This window comes from Temnothorax longispinosus, chromosome 5 (assembly GCF_030848805.1).
Source record: "Temnothorax longispinosus isolate EJ_2023e chromosome 5, Tlon_JGU_v1, whole genome shotgun sequence".
Classification (NCBI taxonomy): Eukaryota; Metazoa; Arthropoda; class Insecta; order Hymenoptera; family Formicidae; genus Temnothorax; species Temnothorax longispinosus.
In genome coordinates this window covers 16,474,261-16,494,327 of record NC_092362.1, presented here as the reverse complement: position 1 = coordinate 16,494,327, position 20,067 = coordinate 16,474,261, and the positions used below count along the sequence as shown (strand labels likewise).

The 20,067-nt window shown below is 35.3% G+C and overlaps 2 protein-coding genes across 10 annotated transcripts; both read right to left on the bottom strand.

Annotated features, from left to right (window-relative positions):
- Positions 1–287: 287 nt before the first annotated feature.
- Positions 288–12,392, bottom strand: Ask1 (apoptotic signal-regulating kinase 1). Of its 9 annotated transcripts, XM_071777725.1 has the most exons (25): positions 12,080–12,392; positions 11,837–11,968; positions 11,637–11,767; positions 11,287–11,510; positions 10,793–10,987; positions 9,354–9,526; positions 9,046–9,214; positions 8,665–8,964; positions 8,323–8,576; positions 8,047–8,206; positions 7,465–7,818; positions 7,093–7,354; positions 6,883–7,020; positions 6,640–6,806; positions 6,447–6,542; positions 6,220–6,359; positions 5,986–6,141; positions 5,400–5,495; positions 4,316–4,428; positions 3,939–4,126; positions 3,597–3,861; positions 2,818–3,142; positions 2,592–2,727; positions 2,399–2,475; positions 288–2,324 (listed from the first exon to the last, which is right to left on the bottom strand). In XM_071777725.1, the coding sequence occupies exons 3-25, from the start codon at positions 11,671–11,673 to the stop codon at positions 2,261–2,263; spliced, it is 4,089 nt and encodes a 1,362-aa protein (XP_071633826.1). In that variant the 5' UTR covers positions 11,674–11,767; positions 11,837–11,968; positions 12,080–12,392; the 3' UTR covers positions 288–2,260. The 9 variants fall into 9 exon arrangements, with proteins under 9 accessions (XP_071633826.1, XP_071633825.1, XP_071633827.1 ...); XM_071777724.1 differs by having other exon boundaries at positions 11,837–12,392; XM_071777726.1 differs by having other exon boundaries at positions 11,287–11,507; positions 11,837–12,392.
- A 3,650-nt stretch (positions 12,393–16,042) lies between these two features.
- Positions 16,043–19,991, bottom strand: LOC139813961 (uncharacterized). The gene is made up of 4 exons (XM_071779870.1): positions 18,155–19,991; positions 17,707–17,850; positions 17,428–17,541; positions 16,043–17,243 (listed from the first exon to the last, which is right to left on the bottom strand). The coding sequence occupies exons 1-4, from the start codon at positions 18,691–18,693 to the stop codon at positions 17,126–17,128; spliced, it is 915 nt and encodes a 304-aa protein (XP_071635971.1). The 5' UTR covers positions 18,694–19,991; the 3' UTR covers positions 16,043–17,125.
- Positions 19,992–20,067: the final 76 nt, after the last annotated feature.

Below are 20,067 nucleotides of genomic sequence, written 5' to 3'. Positions count from 1 at the left end.
CGTACTCATCTTCCCGTATTGCCTTTCCCCTCGAAAACGTTGTCCTTCCACTCCGTTACCCTCCAGTTTCAATTAAGGGAATTTGACGAATTCGCAAAACTGGTCATCCGAAAAAACTCGAATATAGTTCCTTTATTAAATATATTTCCGATGAATATTTTTTTATCGAATAAAATCGAGTTGTTTGTGAAAGATTTGTTGCTAAAAAGGCAATTTTCATGCATCTTAGTTCATATATGTGCTTAATTCTAAGAAAATTTGTTTAGGGCTATAATAAATAATCTGGATTTATATGTTCATTCCTTTATTACAAACGGTCGCACATGCGAGCAACAATTATAATTAATCCTATTTTGTGAGTGAAAACGATAATAGTTATAACAATATATTCAATATATTGTGGCGCTTGTTTTGAAGTTTATCCCTCTTGATTGCTGCGACAATTAAATGTACCAATGCCAGAGATTTATGTCTGGACACCTTTACCATTTTAGTTTTTAAATAGTATAACGCGAATTAAAATCAAAAATAAAAATATAATACAAGAAAAATATTTTTATCTTTGACTCTTTGATTTTAATTCGCGTTATAACTTATTTAAGGCTAAATTTAAGACTAAAATAATAAAAATGTCCAGACATAGATACGTGCCCAGGCATTGGTACATTTTTACCTTAAATTCTCGTTAATTGAGCCCAAAAGTACTTTGGTTAGAATATCTCAAAACAAGCACCAAATATCGCTCTAAAATTTTTAATATATTAGTACACAAAAATATCGCATTAACATTAATTTTGTCAGTCATTATATCATGTATTGCAACATCAGTGTGCGTATAATTAAGCTGAATCCAGCTTGTACAATGTATCCTTGAAACAATTAGGCACCGGGTTTTCGAGAAACGATCTCTCTCGAGGGTTTGTTAAAATTAGATACCTGTATAAATTCAACTATGTTAAATTTATATGTTAAAAAATCTAACTGTACAAAATATATTGTGCATCGCAAAAGGCACAGATAAGTTTCTCTCTTTACAATATTGCATAAAAGAAAAATCGGAATTTTTCCGTCATAATAAAAACTCGTATCTACAAAAACTTGAATCAAAAGCCTGAATTTAATTGAGTTCATGAAGCTCGAATCAATGTAAAACTCTTACAAAAATTCCGAAAAGAAACATCTTATTTACATGACAAATATCGACAGAAAAACACTCAATTGATTTGGAAGATTTATGTTTCGTGCAAATAAAATTTTGCTCTTCGGCAACCTAAGATTTCAATAGCGAATATTTCATACTATCTCATGTGAATGATATGTGACTACATGTATTTATTCTATATAATAAATATCTTTTCTTGTACTAGAACGAGTTTTGTAAGGCACTATAAATAATTGCGTTCCCATATTGGGAAGATTTGTATATTAGATGGGACGCTATGTAACTATTTGTTATATTTGTAAACGGTTGTTATATAAAGTTATTACTTTCTGAAGATACAGGTCGTTCCTAATCAAGATTTTCTAGTGGCAATAGATTTGCTTATTCAACAACAAATATATCTATCTATATCTTGTAAAAACTAATTTATGTATATAAATATTATATCAGTTTTATTATCAACTGGAAGCATCTGTTATTTCTGTTATAATAGGAAACATTATTAAACTTTAGAACAAAATATAATATCAAATATATTACTGATGATTCATATTCATAATCTCTCTGTCATTTTTTGTTACTGTTTTATCTTCTTACATTTTACTGTTCAACTCAAAGACTTCTAGATTTGACCATTTAAAAATTGAAGCCACAAAATTCTCTATAATAATAAAATGTAATATATAAAATACATTTTATGTGTAGAAATACTCTGGTTTCTTACATTCTGATATCAACTTTGGCAAAATAATTAAAATCTGATAAAAACACTAAGACATAATACGTTTTGTTAACATAAATCATCTTACATGGATTTGTTATATAATTGCTTTGTAAAGAATAATAGCAATCTATCATTAGGAACTACGAAATAAACCAGTAATATCATTATAACATTGTGTCACGGAGAAAACTCTCTCTTTATGGGAATTTGATTTATATCTAACATAGTATATATGACTGAGATTTAAATCATCAGATTTTTATCTTATTGCAGCCTAATCAAAACAGATATTTTACCCTGTTTTAAAGTCTAGCTACTAGTGACACTTTATCACTAAAAATGATGGGAAAATATGTAATTGTAGTCTTTACAATTTAATTTCCATTATTCTCTCGATGTCTCAATATAGCTTGCCATATCCTGAGTTCAATTCCTCCCCTAGAATTTTATATAAGATATTTATCTCTATACGTGCTGCGCAATTATTAAATAATAGAGACATTATTTTTTACCTTAAGTTTAGTCTGCGAAGATCGTCCCGTGTAACATAACGCAGAATATCTTCCAGTGTATATTCCTCATATAGAAACTAAAAGTATTAAAAATCATATGTAAAATAAATAATACAAAATGTAAAATAAATAACATGTAATAACTTTTATTTTTATTCTTCTTGCTTATTTCAAACATCAGCGGAATACTTACCCTCTCGATTGATGTCTCATCTATTTGAAGATTCTGTAACCAATCGATAAGGGCCGTATCCGGATGTGAAGCAGAATTGTGCGTATCGGTAGTCATTGAAGACGCTGATATATTTCCAAAAATGCAAGAATTGTAGCTGTGGATATTTAAAATATTCGTTCATATAACGTTAATCAGATTTTTCATGCGTTGTAATACACAACAATGAATAAAATGTTTTCCGTACCCTGATTCCTGTCTTATTGATCTCCTATTAATACTTTCACACAGATGTGTCAACGTGTTAACTTGAGCTCTCTGCTCTTCGAGAGCTTGTTGCAATAATGTCTGATACGATTTCTGACTTTCTATCAATTCCTGAAGTAGCCTCATATTTTCCATCTTTAATGCTCCCATTTGATCTCTATATTCCTTCCAATACTTATTGTCAATGGAGTCACCGGTTTTTTGGGATTTTACAGAGTTTACCGTTGATACCCCAGACGTTGATCCTTCCTCGGGACCTTGACCACCAGGTTGTCGTTCTTGTCCAAGTAAGTTAGCGCCCAATTCTAGATACACAAAACACAATTTATAACACAAAACACATTCCATATAATGCTAATGTTATATAATACTTTTTAATTACATCTGGAAATATCTAATCTCTCGATTTTCAATAAAATCTATCTAAATCAGATGTGTGTGAACTCAAGTAGGATGCGGTAATCCTCTTACTGAACGCAACGTTCATAAGAGATCCTATATTATTGGTGACTTTCCCTCGAGATATTTTTAGAGTTGACATGATAACATACTCAATCTCTTTTACGTGTATTATACTTGAGATACATGCGTTACACATCTTGACATCTGGTTCATGTACCAAAATGTGAGATTCTAGCTAGCTGAGCGGAACACTTTTTTACTTACAGAAGTGTATGTTCTCATTAATGTTTTCTCGAATATGTGAAAATTTGTTATACCGCTGCTACTTTTATTTTATTGAAAAGAAATAGCACTTACCGGGAGATAAGACGGTGATAGCGGCCTGAACAGCATTTCTTACTAAATTGTCCAAGGCAAACATCCAATGTGGCTTTATACTGTGCATTCTGAGGACCTCATTTACTGCCGTTTGAAATAAATAAATAGCCAAATGTAGGTGATTGATAGCGGTCGAATCGAAATCCAATTCCTCTTTCAATGTTCGAATAGCAGTTACTATTACTTCCTGATTTTGCTCTGCGATATAATCCCTTAAGCCACGCATAAGTAACACTAAATGACTCTAAAATTGTAATAAATAATTAAGTACATGCCGATGATTATTTGCAACGCAATATTATTGCTTCAGCGTGTAAATACCATTTGCAACACCGTTTGTCCCTCCGCCTGATGTATACCTCTCATCCAAACCTCGCAAATTTTCGCCTCATCTTGGTTGAGAACCCTCGTTAATGTCATACGTCTTTGGCTATCTTTCTTTAAAAGATAAAAGCCTTCTTGCTCCTCTCCAGATTTTTGTCCTGGTTGTCCTGTTTTAATCCCAATTTCTTATAAATATAAATCAATAATATCATATTATAATAAATCTTGGACAGATGGATAAATTCGCAATTTATCTATCTGCCCACGATCGCGATATTATTTATTTATATTATAATATTGATAAATTCTTTCTGATATTTTCTCATAAATAATCTCCGATACTAATTTTATAAAATGTCAAGAAATATATTTACCCCCTAATTCAACTTCTGGCGATAACAAGCCACCAGACGAACTTCTTCTGGTCATTGAGACACCAGCTGTATCAGTTTCGCTAGTTTCTATCGATGGAGTATTCCCTATCGCACTAGAAAAATATAAACAGTAATATATTAATCGTATGTTTCTTTTACGTTATACTTTTGTACTACCTATCGAAGTGATAAAATTTTATTAACACTGTGTATCAGAAAATTGCATTAGAACATCCTGCATACAATTCTAAAACTGATAATTTTGTATCTTAAGTATTTTAATACTAAGACATTATTTTCTTATTTAATAATTTATACAATTAAAGATTTAATTATTCTTGTATTATATAATATAAAGGAACATAATACGCGAAGATCTGTTATTTAACATAATATTTCGAAACAATTTAAATAGTCCACCTATTTTTAGGATATGAATTATTATTTTAAGATAATTATGTAAAAAGCTATGAGCTATTATATGGGATAAGTCAAATGTTAAAAGGCTACTTTATTTAAATTATATTCTAATGTATTGTATTCAGATAACTGCACTTGTTATGTATGTAATAATCATCATTTAGTAAAGCGATTATATGTTAGTATATTTTTATGTCAATGCTTAAGAGAATAAATATAGAACCCAAAACAAAAAACGTTATATAATAAAATATAATTATATTATTTCATTTCAAATAGTACTTTAAAATACTTAATAATAACGTTATATATAATAATTTTATTAATATTATTACTTGTACAAAACATAAAGGAACATAAAATCTGGAATGATATGACTTCTACATATACAAAGCTACTGGGTTATACATCGAGATACTAAACAGCATAAACATTCAATAGCAAAAAGTGCAGGTGATAGCATAATTACGGATATTTTTTTACACAAACCGTTTACATAAGCATTTTTAAGACAATAATTAAGCATTTTAACCATTTAATATTAATAAATGATTATATAAAAAATCTAATTTATGGTCACAAATAATACGAAACCAACAAAACAAATCGTACCTTTAGTTATACTTTGCCTGCATATAAACAATTTACAAAGTTAGAACCATACCTGTTAAAAGAGAGGATTGCAGTAGGCATGCTGATGGGGGACAATAGGTGAGCTGGACTGCGTTCTCTCAATGGGCTTGACTTCGTTAACCCTGCACTAAATTTAACATTTTATAATTACAATTCGCAACGTGCATTCACATAAAATACTATGCTCTTGCATTATATTCTTTGTGCAATGTTGCAATTTGGACAAACAATTTTTAACAAAAATATGTTATTAAAATATTTTAATAAATTTAAAGGATATAATAATGGCTATTTAAAACTTAAAATTAATTAAAGTAGAAATAAACATAATTCACACTACAATATACATATAACGCGTGACAATACACAAATTAAAAATACGTTATTCCTTGATAATATTATCATACGAAAGTAATAGAATTCCGCATTTCCTAATATCTCGATGCTGACAATTACCAAGCAACATAAAAAATGAGATTGGCACCAAAACTGCGTGATACAAATGAAATAAATCAAATGAAAGTACAATATACTAAAACAGAGGCGAGGACGCCACAGACTACAAAAATGCTCACACAAAACGGAACATTATAATAAAAGTGGAAATTTTGTAATACCTATCATCCGATTGAGACATCAGCATAGGTGTGGCAGCGACAATGTGATTGTTATTCGTTTTATCGCATTTTCCCAAACGTTCCAATCTATCTGCAGGGACCGATATACTTCTACTGAAATCTGGCGGTGCGACTAATCTGCTGCTCTTCTTTTTTCTATTATAAATAAATATTTTACTATACAACTGTAAAAACTTATAAAACTCAATAGTACTATGCTTTAATTTTATTTACTCATTAAGAAATGGATCCTCTAATAGCTCTGCCGCGGTTGCTCTTACATCAGGATTTGGCTCAAAACAACGCAATATAAAACTTTTTGCTCTCTCAGATAACTCTGACGGTATCTCAGGATGTATTTTGTAATATCCCACCTAAAAAAGCATACATACATCAGACATTTGATAAGTTTAGCAATTCAATGTTTCTAAAATGTTATGTATTTAATATTTTAGATTTACTTTGAAAACAGCTGCTTGTGGAGAACCTAGTTCAATGAATGGAGGCTTTCCAGTGGCCATCTCAACTATCGTGCAACCTAAAGACCAAATATCCGCCTAAAGAAAAATTTGAATAATTGTCATTGCGATGATACAAGAAAATATGTCTTTATCCTATGTGTGAATACTCTCAAAACAAAACGTTTAAACTCACAGGCGCACCATAACCACGTTGACCTTTATCAATAACTTCAGGTGCCATGTATTGTAATGTTCCAGTAAATGTTTCTGTACTCGGACATAATCCAGCCAAACGTTTGGACATACCGAAATCAGATATCTTTACAACTCCACTGTATGTATTTACCAATACGTTGTCACCTGTAATAATAGAAGTAAAGATATTATTTGCTTTAACAAATAAGCGTGAAATTCATGCATCTTACAAATTATGTACCTTTTATATCTCTATGAACTATTTTTTGATCATGGAGATATTTAAGGCCTTCCAACATCTGTTTAGTATAATATGAGATGGTCGATTCGTTTTCTTTTAAAGGACCCCATTTCGATCTTAGCAAGGCTGATAAACTTCCTGAAATTATGAGAAATTATGAATATTTAGAAATGTCATTTTTTTATGTTAAAATATTTATTTCTTTCCTACCTCCAGGAACTTGCTCCATAAAGATTTTGAAATATCCATCCTCGCTTACTGAGCCCAAATATTGAACGATATTCCTGTGTCTCAATTGGCTATGTAATTTGATCTCTTCGTGAAGAGGCTGTACATCGCCCAAGTTTCGTTCACGAATTTCTTTCACCGCAATCCTGACTTGCGTATTTAAATCACGCGCTGCATACACAACGCCGTATGTTCCTTTGCCGAGAATTATGCGCTTATTTTGATCATCCAATTCATATTCGAACTATAAAAATACATAAATTACAAAATTAATAAAATAATTAAAGGTTATGTACAAAATGCATGTATACACGCTACTAATATAATAAAGTGATATTAAAAATGGATAGAGACCTTCATGCGCTCATCAGTCATGTAAGCATCCAAATCTGTAACCATGCCTTCTTGATCCCTAGTCATCTCCAAGATCAAGTCGTAAAATCTTTGCCTACATTGTACTGATGGCAGGTACATTTGAAAATCATCCGAGTTTTGATGAACATACAGAAACAGGCATCTTTCATCCCTTTTGTATAGGCTTACGCTACGTATCATGTTCGCGGTAAACAACCAATCGTGAACTTGTTTACAATTGTTTCTCATATTATCCAAACACAAATTCCATATTTGTATAGACTTCTCTTCCGCGCCAAGATTCACGTTCACATAACTCGGCATTAAAATCTTTGTTGGTTCCAACACTAAAATCTAATAAAAATATTATAAATGTATTAAGCGTTTTTAATGGAAAGATTATTAAAGTGGGAAGTTCTTAAGAGTGAATCCATAAATCTGCACTAAGAGCAGTTTTATATTATTCTTACTTTGACCCAAAATGTACAGAAGTAAGCTGGATTGGTAACACATAACTATAAGCCACAATCTCCCAAATTGGAAACTGGATCCTCAGTAGAACGATTCCATTTATCAACTTACTGGAAACCGTATACTATCGCCAACCTCCGGCTTTGTAGCTTCGACAAAGTAGTCCATCCAAAAACTGAATATTTGTTCCTCCGGTGAAATTTCAGCTTCCTCATTCTTTTTACGAAACCTATCTATCAGTGATATGTTGCCGATTGTCGATTTCAGATACCTAAAAATTAAAATAATTAATTAAAATAAGTTCTAAATATATATTTTTGTTCTCAATTTTAGACATGGTTGTTTTTTACCGAATAAATATCTAAACTTTTTTTCTCGTATACCTACCAATTCGGTGGTTTTAATTTGAACATACATTCAGCTGCTTGTATAGCTTTCGAATAATCCTCCGCTAATACACTAATCTCAAAAAATGTCGCTACATCCCAATAATCTTTTAAGCTCGGTAAACTGCCTTTCTTGCCAATTAAGTTATTTAATACCATTCCTATGTGCTGTAACTCCTCACTTTTAGAGAATTCATTTCCTGCTATGACCAATAAAGTAGCAAGATTTATACCAGCATATTCGTTCGGCTGAACCTACAAATATAACAAAAACAATACATATATGCATCGACAGAGATGCTTCCAAGAATAGAGAAAAGATTTATGTACACAGATACTATACCTCAAAACCTTTTCTGTACCAGTGGATCGCATTCTTTAAACTCTCCTCATCTGTATGTCTGCTCTCTACAAATTTGTCTTTATATATTCTTCCACATAAACATAACATATCAGGAACATGATTTTCCTTTTTCTCCAGCGCTTTCTCGATAACCTTTAATGCTCTTTCTCGATCACCCTCTTTATTTCGTCGATTTAGAGCAAATGCGTATAAATATCTTATAGCTGGAGTATTTATATAATTCTTGTGAGTTGGTATAGTTCTCAAATCATCAACCAATTGTACCATTGCATCGTAACCCTGATAATTTTAGGATAAATGTAAATGTCTCTGACGGTACAATTCCCATTGGGAAGTATCATTAATCTAGCATTATTTTACCTGTATTTCCCGGAATGAAATGAGAACATTTAAAACGACTTCTCCTGACAGAACATTTGGATCATCTAAACGTTTGCGCATGTTATTCAGAGCTCTGGAGAGTTCTTCTCCAGAATACGTCTCACGCGCCTTGCGTAAATCTGCCAGAAATTTCTCCTTCATGTGTGCTCTGAAAGTTTTAATAAAAGCGTGGTTCACATTAACATATTAAACATGTCTGTTTCCTGCACTTCTTGATGAAATAACGATTAAAATTTTTTAATATGACATTTCTGCTTGTACTGGAAGTGATTTTCACATTTACTTACTTGGATTGTATTTCTACATCCTGAAACAATTTCTTGAGCTTCAGAGTGAGGTGCTGTTTGGGATCTATTGTTTCTTCGCTCGTGATTCTGCTGGTCGCTGGGTTAGTAGCTACACATGAGCCACACGATTCCACAACGCGATACGAAACAAATGTATAACTGCCACAGGATAACTGAATAAAAAATTTTTTCTGTATAAACTAGTTATATGTTTAAAAATATTGCATACCGCTATAATTAAAAAGAATTTATTTTGTAAACGCTATCAGAAAAATAATGCTAATCACAAATCACGTAAAAAGATTATTTGTATTTCGCCACGACATACTTCTATATATTATGTTATCAATAATATACAAGCATAATAACTGAGTTCAACTTTCCATTATTCACAACTCATTTCATGATTATTTGCCATATAATTTTACATTAACTTTAGTGCATGCACCTCAACATCAATTCTTACACTTTCTTATAAATTATTCAATACGAAAATTTCAAATAGAATCAAGAATCTGGATGCACTACAGAGTTGAAACGCACGTATAACGAATCAGTAAATGCACAATGTTGCAACATATTACGCGTGATCGGCCAGCACTAACTACTACATTAAGTAACTGCTATATTGAGAGTATGAGCTCACGTTTTTCTACTCCATATTAAGCGGAATTACATATTTGGTGCTTGCCCAACAGGCAGAGACATCATTTCATTTGATAGTACCGAATGTTAAACTCACGGCTATCTGACGTCCAGTACCGTTCCGCGCGCACGTTCTAATACGTTCTACGTTCTAACTTATCGCCGACCGTAGTAAAAATACCAACTCTTTCCGAAGCTCTCAAAACGACAAAAATCTCGCGGAAAAATTAATCAGCAAGCAGAAATTAATTATGTTAATAGCTAAGTGATGATTAAAAATTCAGATAATTGTTCAAGTGCCTACAAATCAGCAAGATTGATCTACTCGTGAGAAATGCGTGATAATAAGAAATGTGAAATGTATCGTAAAAGCTAACGCCCTTTCACTATTTCCACTTTTTAAAATCTTCTTGTATAAATTAAATACAACACAATTTTCGGAAACAGATACTTAAAATAGAACTTTTTATGTGTTATAAATAATTCTTGCGAGAGAAAACTACTAGATGGATATGTTCTCAATATCAAGAATACAGGAATACTGGAACTGTGTGTTTGTTATGCTGCGACAGTGCATACAGTATGGATCACTTGCGCCTCGGGCAATTTATGAGAGCATTAATTGAGATCATTGCTATAAAGTGCATCCTAAGTCTAACAAACGGCCAAGGTCACTTATGCCTTACCGCTACGTTATGTTCAGCGTTTCGCAATGAGTGTATGTACAAGACTTATTCGCATTTACATTCTAAAAGCATTAAAGAGTCTGAGCGGTGTACATTGTACATACGTACCTTAAGTCTAATTGTAGCTTCGGTGTCTATATCATTATACAGCAAAATGTTTTCCTTCATTCCGAAGCTTTCCCTGACACCGAGATGATAAAACAGCGCAGATTGTTGCAACTGTATACTTAAATCCACAACCGCCACATCAGCGTTATAAAACGTGTCCAGCACATTGGTCTCGCCAAAATCAAGTTTCTCAAACTACACAAGGTGTATGGAAAATTAAAAGGAGGATTAAAATCAAAACTTTACTCTACAGTCTTCTTGCAACTCTCGTATCTTCACTTATTTATAGCTTTAAGAGTATAGAAAGTATTATTAAGATTAATCTAGTACTTGACTTTCGATATAAATAACTTGTTTTGAAACTGATAAGATTGTTATGTTGCAACAGTTCGCTTTTTACTTTTATCACATTTTCGTTCGGAGTCTCGTTCAAAATACGCATTTTACCATCCTGCTGTTATTCAAATCGTGCCAAAATCGTACAAAAATTATACCTGAATATGATGTATGTTGGCGTTGACCAAATTGCAGGCCTGTCTAACTTCGTCCAGCGCTTTCTTTCGTTGAGCCAGATGTTCCGATTGTTGCAAATCCAAGACACAGGCAACGTCCATCCTGGGCCTCCCCGGCACCGTCGTGTGCCCTGATATGTCACTCTGCGTTCCCACGCTATCCGTACTGGAGATGCCTTCCATGACGCCAGATTGCGAGGCAGCTGCTGCGCAAGTTCACTCTTATATATATATTGAAAGTATTTACGCAGTTGCTACATTGAAACCGATATCACAGATATGATAGCGTAGGCATGAGGTATGACAATAATGGACAGAAGCATGTGATTTACCAGCCGTATCGTTCATATCGCCGCAAACAGAAGGCATGTTGTTGCGTACTCCACTCGCCAGACACTCGACCGGCGCCTCTCTCGTACTCCTCTCTCGCCGGAACACCCCAAGGGCTGAGCTTAGCGTGTACCTGCTCACAAAACAGAACGTCAAACGCCACGTTCTAACTGACATGCGACTCGCCGAGCCGTCGATTCACCTCCACACGTATGAAAGCAAGTGCGCAATGTCATTTCCTCGCGGAATACCAGTCTCTCGTGGCGGAAGCTCAGCTCGGGATCGAACGTACGGGGATGAACGTCACTCCTCGAAGAAGTCATCGCTTTCGGTCCTACGACGTGACCACCGCGCGAAGATAGAGTTGCTATACGAGGCACTTTCAGCGAGGATACGCAACAGCATCCCGCGCGTCCACTGGCAGCGATAAATATAGTAAATATACCCGTCTCCGGCGCTCCGTGAAACTCGAGCGAATCCTGGGGGGGCGATTAATCGGCGCGACGTAGCGAGCACACGCAGCAGAGGATACCTTTCGTCACGAACATCGTAGAAAACCGCGGACGTTCCACACTCCTTCCGGAGCACGCAAACCCGGGAGTCCCCAGTCCCCACGTCCCCCCGAGGTCGCCAAGGTGCGCGAGTACCCGAGCTCTCCGCACTCCGCAGTTCTCCGCGAAGAAGCGTTTCGTGTCGCTTCACAGATGGCGGCGAGATCAGAGGCCGCTCCGCCGGTATAAAAATAGAACGTTCTCAAGATAGCGCCGAATCGCGCCGAGGCCTAACCCAGCCTAACCTACGGCTGCGCCAAAAGCTCTCTCGCTCTCGGCGTTGTAAGAAGCGTGTCTGAATATGAACTCTGAACAGTAAATCACAGTAAATCATTTGGATACGCATATCATATCCAAGCCAGATGCACGCGGCATTGCTTCACCTTGGCGAGAATATTAATATAAATCATGTATTATATATGTATATATATATATCTATACATATATACCTTATGGTCAAAAGTTCGAGGCCATTGAAAAATATCTATATGTGAAATAAAATCAAACTTATGCATTATAAATTTATTAACATATTTTTATTATTTTGTTTATTGTTTTATAATAAAATAAAAAATAATAAGATGTTTGAAGGTTTCTACAAAAATATTTTTTAGAAGATAAAAAAAATATAAGACTTTTCGTTATTACTATCTATAAACAGGAAAATTACTAATTCATAACATTTTCTTATTCGGAGATTCTAAACATTTTTTCCGCACCCTGTATATATACCGACATACGCAGAACGTTAATTGTGTACGTAACTTAAATAAAAAAAAAGTTTACGATTCATTGTCAGTCCGATAATGTACAATTATCGCACGTGTAGATTGACAGATTCCTCGAATTCCATCGAGGCCATCGTTTGTCTTATTAACGCTATCCTCCGGGTCAATCGAAGAGTCCTTGGCATATGCGTTTGCAGGCATAATCGAGAGACGTTGAACATGCTGCACGCGGCACGTGCAGCATTATTATATAAATCCATGCTCTGTCAGCTCAATTACATGAACCCGTTCGGCACGCGACCTTTCGAAAAGGAAGAATGTATACCTTTAATTTTATTTCGGAAACACACTGCGCATTATTTCTAGCTGCCGCCAAGTGTAGCCAGAAAAAGAAATCGGAAGAGACCGATTTTTGTATTTTACTGATTAGAATAAAATCTTGTTTAATCATATATTACATTATTATTTTACATTCTTATTGCATATATTTTATCATTATACGTATATTCAAGACCATGAGAAAATTCTATTGTGAAATATAAAAATATAAATAATATAATTGTATAAAAATTGCTGGGTAGACATGTTTAACATTTTGACTATAGCTAACTGCTCTAATCATAAGCCTTAAGGCCATTGAACGTAACAAAGTTTTAGTCATAATCGAAAGGCCGTAAGAAAATAGACCAATCACAGTCGATTATTCTCCTCGATCTCGAAGAATAATCGAGTGTGATTGGTCTATTTTCTTACGGCCTTACGATTATGACTAAAACTTTGTTACGTGCAATGGCCTTTAGGATTTCTAAAACCGAGAAGTGCTCGATCGTATATGAAATATATAAGCAAGGTACATTGCCGATCTAGAGAGATAGATCTATCTCTTACTTATAAGTTATAACAAAGAAAAAAAACCGAAAACAGTAACATACTTTTCTATATCTATACGATCTGTGAGATTACAATTATGCTTTGATTCCAAAATGTCATGCAAAATTAATGTATTTTTTGATCATTTTATTTTCAATAAATTACTTGAAACGGTTTACTTAATTATATTATAAGGATATGTCTTTATTGTTTTTAATGTCCTTATAAATATTTCATGAAATAATTTCTGATTGAGCAAGTAAATTCATCTGTGATTCAACTGTGTGGGGCCCTCATAGAAAGTTATGTCTGTCGGCCAAATATGGGCGTCGAGGCAGTCGATTCTGTTTCCATCCGGTTTCTTTATATACCCGACGACTTTACGTTACGCGCGACAAAAGTCGCCCGACCCCGAGGAGTCGTCCGGGCAACAGCGAGATACTTTTGTCGATCGACTAGAGTCGACCGTCTACCGGGAGATCATGAACGCCCAGACGGTCGACGTCGTTGATGGCTGTGGGGGAAAAGGAGGATAGACGCACGCGAGTTTGTGGGTCATTCGCATTCGGTCGAGCTGGGTGCTACAGCACGGAGCACCGTGGAAACGTACCAATGAACTCCACGCGAATAGGTTGTCAGGAACATGAAAGAGTCGTACGTGTCTCTCTCTCTCTCTTTGGATGCGCGTAACCATTCGGACTGTCCCCCGTGCATGTGCAGCGTGCATTCGAATCACTTATCTATGAGTCTGTGTTAAATAGGCAATTTATATAATACAGCTCGTTCGCCGCTCATCCGAGCTGTCTCTATCGCTCGTTCGATCGCTAAGCGAGCGTTGCCCTTCGGCGTCCCATGGACTTCGACCAACCACTCAGAACCGGAACCAGAACCTCGACAAGAGTGGTCCTCGAGAACACGAAAGAAGAAAAACACTCGAAATAATAAATCATCTCAGAATTTAGAAATATCTTGCTATTAAGAAATTTTTCTCATTTTTAATTATTAAATAATCGGCTTGATCGGGTCAAGAATCTCTCTCGGAGTTTCCGACTTGGTCCAGTGACCCTCCGCCGTTTATAACGAGTCGCGGTTCCGATCCGCCACGGCCGCGGGGAAAGAGAAAGAGAAGGAGATAGAAAGAGAGAACGGGTTGACCGCTCCGCTATTCGCGGGCCGAGAGATCCGCGGCCCGCGGCGCGTTCGTACGCGCGCGGCTTGCGAGTGCGAGTGCGTGGAAGGATAGTGGGGCGCAGTGATGCGCGGAGCGGCCACTCCGCAGCGCTCCCCTTTCAAGAGGAGCGCATAAGACGGCGGGAGGCAGGTCGGAGCCGGTGATCTCCGGACCGCGGACCGCGAGAGCGATGCAGCGCGCGGCGCGGTACTGCGCTCCGGACTCCGGACCGGCTCCTCGGCGTGATGCCGCCCTGTGCCGGGGGGTCCCCGAGAACTGGCCTGCTCCACGATCGACGTTTCCACAGACCACGTCATTGCGCGCGTGGAGGAACACCGGGCCGACGCGCGACGAGACGTCGACTGCGAATCGCGAGGAGAAGGGGAATGATGAAAATCCGACCCGCTGAAAAAGAAAATAATGATTGTCATCGTGTTATGATTTTGAAACATGCTACACCCGACTGCCCCGACTGGGGTTTGTCTTCCTCCTTTAGACTTTTGAGAGTCCCTCCAAATATCTCGCTGCTGTAATAAATTTTATTACGATATAATAAATTACGCATTGTCCGATATATGCATATATATGTGTGTGTATTATTCAGTTATTCAGACACATGATGCCACGTGGTCTTTCTGTGATCGTTTTGTTGTTTAATTTACTCATATGTTTACGAAATAAGAGCGTTTTGATATATGTACGTTTTAGTATGATCAATTTTATGACAAACATCGCACTGTGAATCATATTAGAATCTTCTAATTTAATGGAATATTGCCATATCAAACTATTTTGTCTACCGTTCCTTTGTGCACTTTATCAATTGTCTTGTGATGGATTAAATGTGTTCTTAAAGTTGCCAGTGAATTTCATCAATTTTCTTGCACATTTTACATTCTGCCTTAAAATTCTTTAAGAAAGTATAGTGTTTCAATAAATAACTACTTAAACCATCTAAAATCTAAACTCTGCGTTGCCATCCTCTTAATGGTACAGCCTCTGTATCACTTAAATACGATACAAAAGCTATTTCACGAAGAAATGTCGAGAAACATATTTAAGGGAGGTCGAAAAGAAATGCGAAATAATTCTTTGCTCATATGTAGATATTGATATTATAGTTTGACAGATCTTTAACAGTCAGATCATATCGCTCCACTTACAATTATTCGACTATCGCAATTTTTAATTCGAAGAAATTACATAAAACAAAGCCAAAAAGCAAAGTCACTGAGCATAATAAAGGTTGTGTTTCGAGAGATATTCACACTGCCAGTGCTGAAAACCTATTACATCAGATAACGTATAGATTTCTAGCACTGACAAGAGTACAAGAGGAGTGAATATCGGCAGCCTAGGATCACTATAAACTCAGTTGATTTTGTTTTCTTTATCTTTCTATGGCTGCATTCCGATATTTACTGTCAGCAACAGTCAGTACTAAAAATCTATAGCGTACGTAAACGTAAAATATAGAAAAATATGTATTTTTAGTACTGACAGTGAATATCGGAATGCAGCCAATGTATACATTATCAACGTTATAACCATTATAATTAAGATCAATATAAATTTATATATGATACATCTAAATCTAAAAATAAGATCAAATATAATATATATGTATAATATATATTATATATTTGATATATATATTTAATATATATATATATATATATTAATATATATATGATCTTTTAAAGATTTACAAGAGGTACATACACATATACATATCATCTTACACATAAAATAAAGTACGTTCATAGGAAGTTAGTCAATCACGGACCTTGAGTTTTTGACAGCCAAATACGCAAATCGCACAGTCTGAAGATTGATACGCAAATAAAATCCTATTTTGCATGCAGAGGAATTTTATATATTGCTCATAATGTTATCATAACTCCAGGTACAATATAAAAGTCATAATAACGTGATGACATTATTATGACTTTATTCACCACTTAAAAGTTCCTCGGATGTCCAAATAATTTTTAAGCGACAAAATTAATTTAAATTTGGAAATCCACACTTAATTCGATTCTAGTAACTTATATCAACTACTTTATTTATGTCATGAAGGCAATGTTTAATATATAAGATCTATTTACATATATGGTATAATAAATACGAATAAATAATTATTTGTTAGGATCATTCGTTCTTTTTGTCATTTAGGGCAAATTCGTAGATGAAACTTCCGAGCCTTCCATATATTCCACTTTTAATATGACTATAGTCATATCGCTGCCCGAGTCATCAGTATCACTGCTTGAACTTGAATTGGTTTTCCTATATTTATACATAGAGATTAAAGAAATAAGAAATGTGCCATGAAGAAATTTATTTTAATTATGCACGCTACTTCATTAAGAGGCCAAAATCGTTTTTAAAGCAATGTTTTTAAAGCTATTTACACACATACACACACACAAACACATATATATTGTATAACAAATACAAAGCGGATAATTACTCATTAAGGACATTTGTTCCTTTCGTCATTTGAGGCGAATTCTTAGATGAAGCTGCTGAGTCTATTTTACTGCCCGAATCATCAATATCGTTACTTGAACTTGAATTGGTTTTTCTATATTTATATATGAAGATCAAAGAAGTAAGAAATGTGCCATAAAAAATTAGTTCTACTTATACACGCTACTTTGTTTAGAGGCAAAAATCGTTTTTAAAGCAATGTTTAATGCATAAAATTTATTTATATATATTGTATAATAAATACAAAGCGAATAATTACTCGTTAAAATCATTTGTTCCTTCTGTCATTTGGAGCGAATTCTTGGATGAAGAGGCTGAGTCTTCCTGATGTTTCACTTCTTTTACAGTCGTATCTATATCTGAATCGCTGCTCGTGTCATCGATTGAACTTGGACTGGTTCTCCTACATTTATATTCAGAGTGATTAATGAAGTAAGAAATACAATGAAGAAATTAGTTCCAATTGTGCACATTATTCTGAATCTATTAAGAAATTTTATTATTCAGACATTTAGAAACAATTAAGTGTCTAACTCAAATATTTTACAGATTTGATAATTTTGATCATAAATACTATATAATTATGATATATAGGTATGCCTTGATCAACACTCGTATCTCCGCTACATTTTCTTTAGCTATCGATTGTTTCATTATTGTCAATTTTATATTTTTCAATATTTTAATTAATTTTTTAATGTACTTACCCATGAGATTTATTCAGATGAGAAACAAATGTATTATATATTCCATCTTCTTGCTTAAATGGATGACCACAGAGTTTACATTTCCCCATAATATCATCATTCTTATTAGTTATTAAGTAATCCCATCTCCAATCGAGTCTTTTATCTTTGTGCTCTGTTTCTGTTAATTCGTTTTCATGTACATTATGCAAGTGGTTATGTAACGCACGCGGGCGTGTAAAATCAACTACCGCAAAACAATTACGACATTTTGCCGCATAATTCGTTAATTTTGAGAAATGTTTCCGTACGAAGCGACGTACCGGGATCTTTTCTTTATTCACATCATGTTCCATATTATGTACGGATTCCATAGAATGTACGAAATTATATTCTAAATGATGTTTGCGTGATAAATGCTCTTTTAATTGTATCATTATTTTCTCAAACGTTGAAAACCTTTTACTTTTATATACAAAAATCGCGTCACAATATTGGCACATTAATGTAGGAATGTAATGTTCAAGCACAAAATCATATTCTGTTTTCTGCTTTGCCATTATAACCGTTTTGCGAACCGTATTGCGAAGCACTAGATACTAAATACAGAGGTACAGAAACCACGTGAAGAACCGCGTTTACGAAAATTGTTTACGGAAGGTCGAAAACAGCGGTGTGACACTCGTCAGAACGTAAATATTGATATGTAGTTTGAATCCGTCTAATTGTGAGATCACAGCTCTACTTCTTATATCGATCACTTATTTTAAACTTATGTTAAACACAATGCTTTACAATTAAAAAACGAAACTAGCTATACATATGGCAAAAATTAATGTCATTATTTTACAGTTAATATAATCATAGAAAAGTAATGAATATCTAACTAAATTTAAAACGGGTTTAAAACATTTAAAGTTTAATCGGAAAATTATTGTATAATGAACTCTGTTTGGATTGTTTATTTCATCATTTGTTTAAATGCATATGATATTATATCATGTACAACTTCCTGTTTATGTTGAAAAAATTTACATCGGGAAATATTACTTTACACGCAGTATTTAATGTATCGGCAAGGTCAGCATAAATTAAAAATTCTAATTTACTCTCCACCGCGGTCGAATAAATATTATCTGTTAGTGACATTTATATCGTCTTGACTTTTGACTTTTAGTTTCGTAAGAATATAATAGAATGTACTTTATCGTATCTGTAATTCTTCGTTAGTTCTTATATATTTCGACGTATTTTATATTTTGCACGCAATTTGCTATTTTTCCTGACTCTGATAGTGAACGGTCTCGTCATCGCCGTTTCGTTCTTCTTCATTCACGGCGCAGGAAGCAGCGGAGGAGAGTGTCAGCCAGTATAGGTACGCGCAACGCGACGGTTCGCGCGGAGAGAGGGAGAAAAAAAACGGAGCTAAGCGGAGCTGTGTGATTTCGGATCGGCGGGAACCGGCCTGTTCCGTCTTAGGATGCTCGCCTGATCCTCGGGGAGCCTCGCGGTGTAGAAACCGGTCAAGGAATGCGTGTAACGCGTGTACGTACACGTCACGCCCACTCGTCGTCCCCGTCACGTACGAGGCTCGACGGTGTTCGCATACGCGCTCCGCTTGCGGTCTGCGCGCGTGTTGCGCGTGTCGCCGCGCCGTATTGTCGTATTGCCGTATACACGTCGGCACGCCACATACGCGGTCGCACGAGGCCGATCACGAGCGTGTGCGGAGCGACGCGGACGCAACGACGTAACGCGCGCGCGGACCGGAGACGCGCACGTGCGTCTCCGCGTGCGTGCGCGCGTGCACCGACACGGAACACGCGGCCGAAGACGATTGTCGGAAGCCGAGCGAGCTGCCAGGAAACTAGCAAGAGCGACAAGATTCGCTCTAGGAATTTCGCGGCGGGAGGGGATAGTTTGTGGCTCGGGGG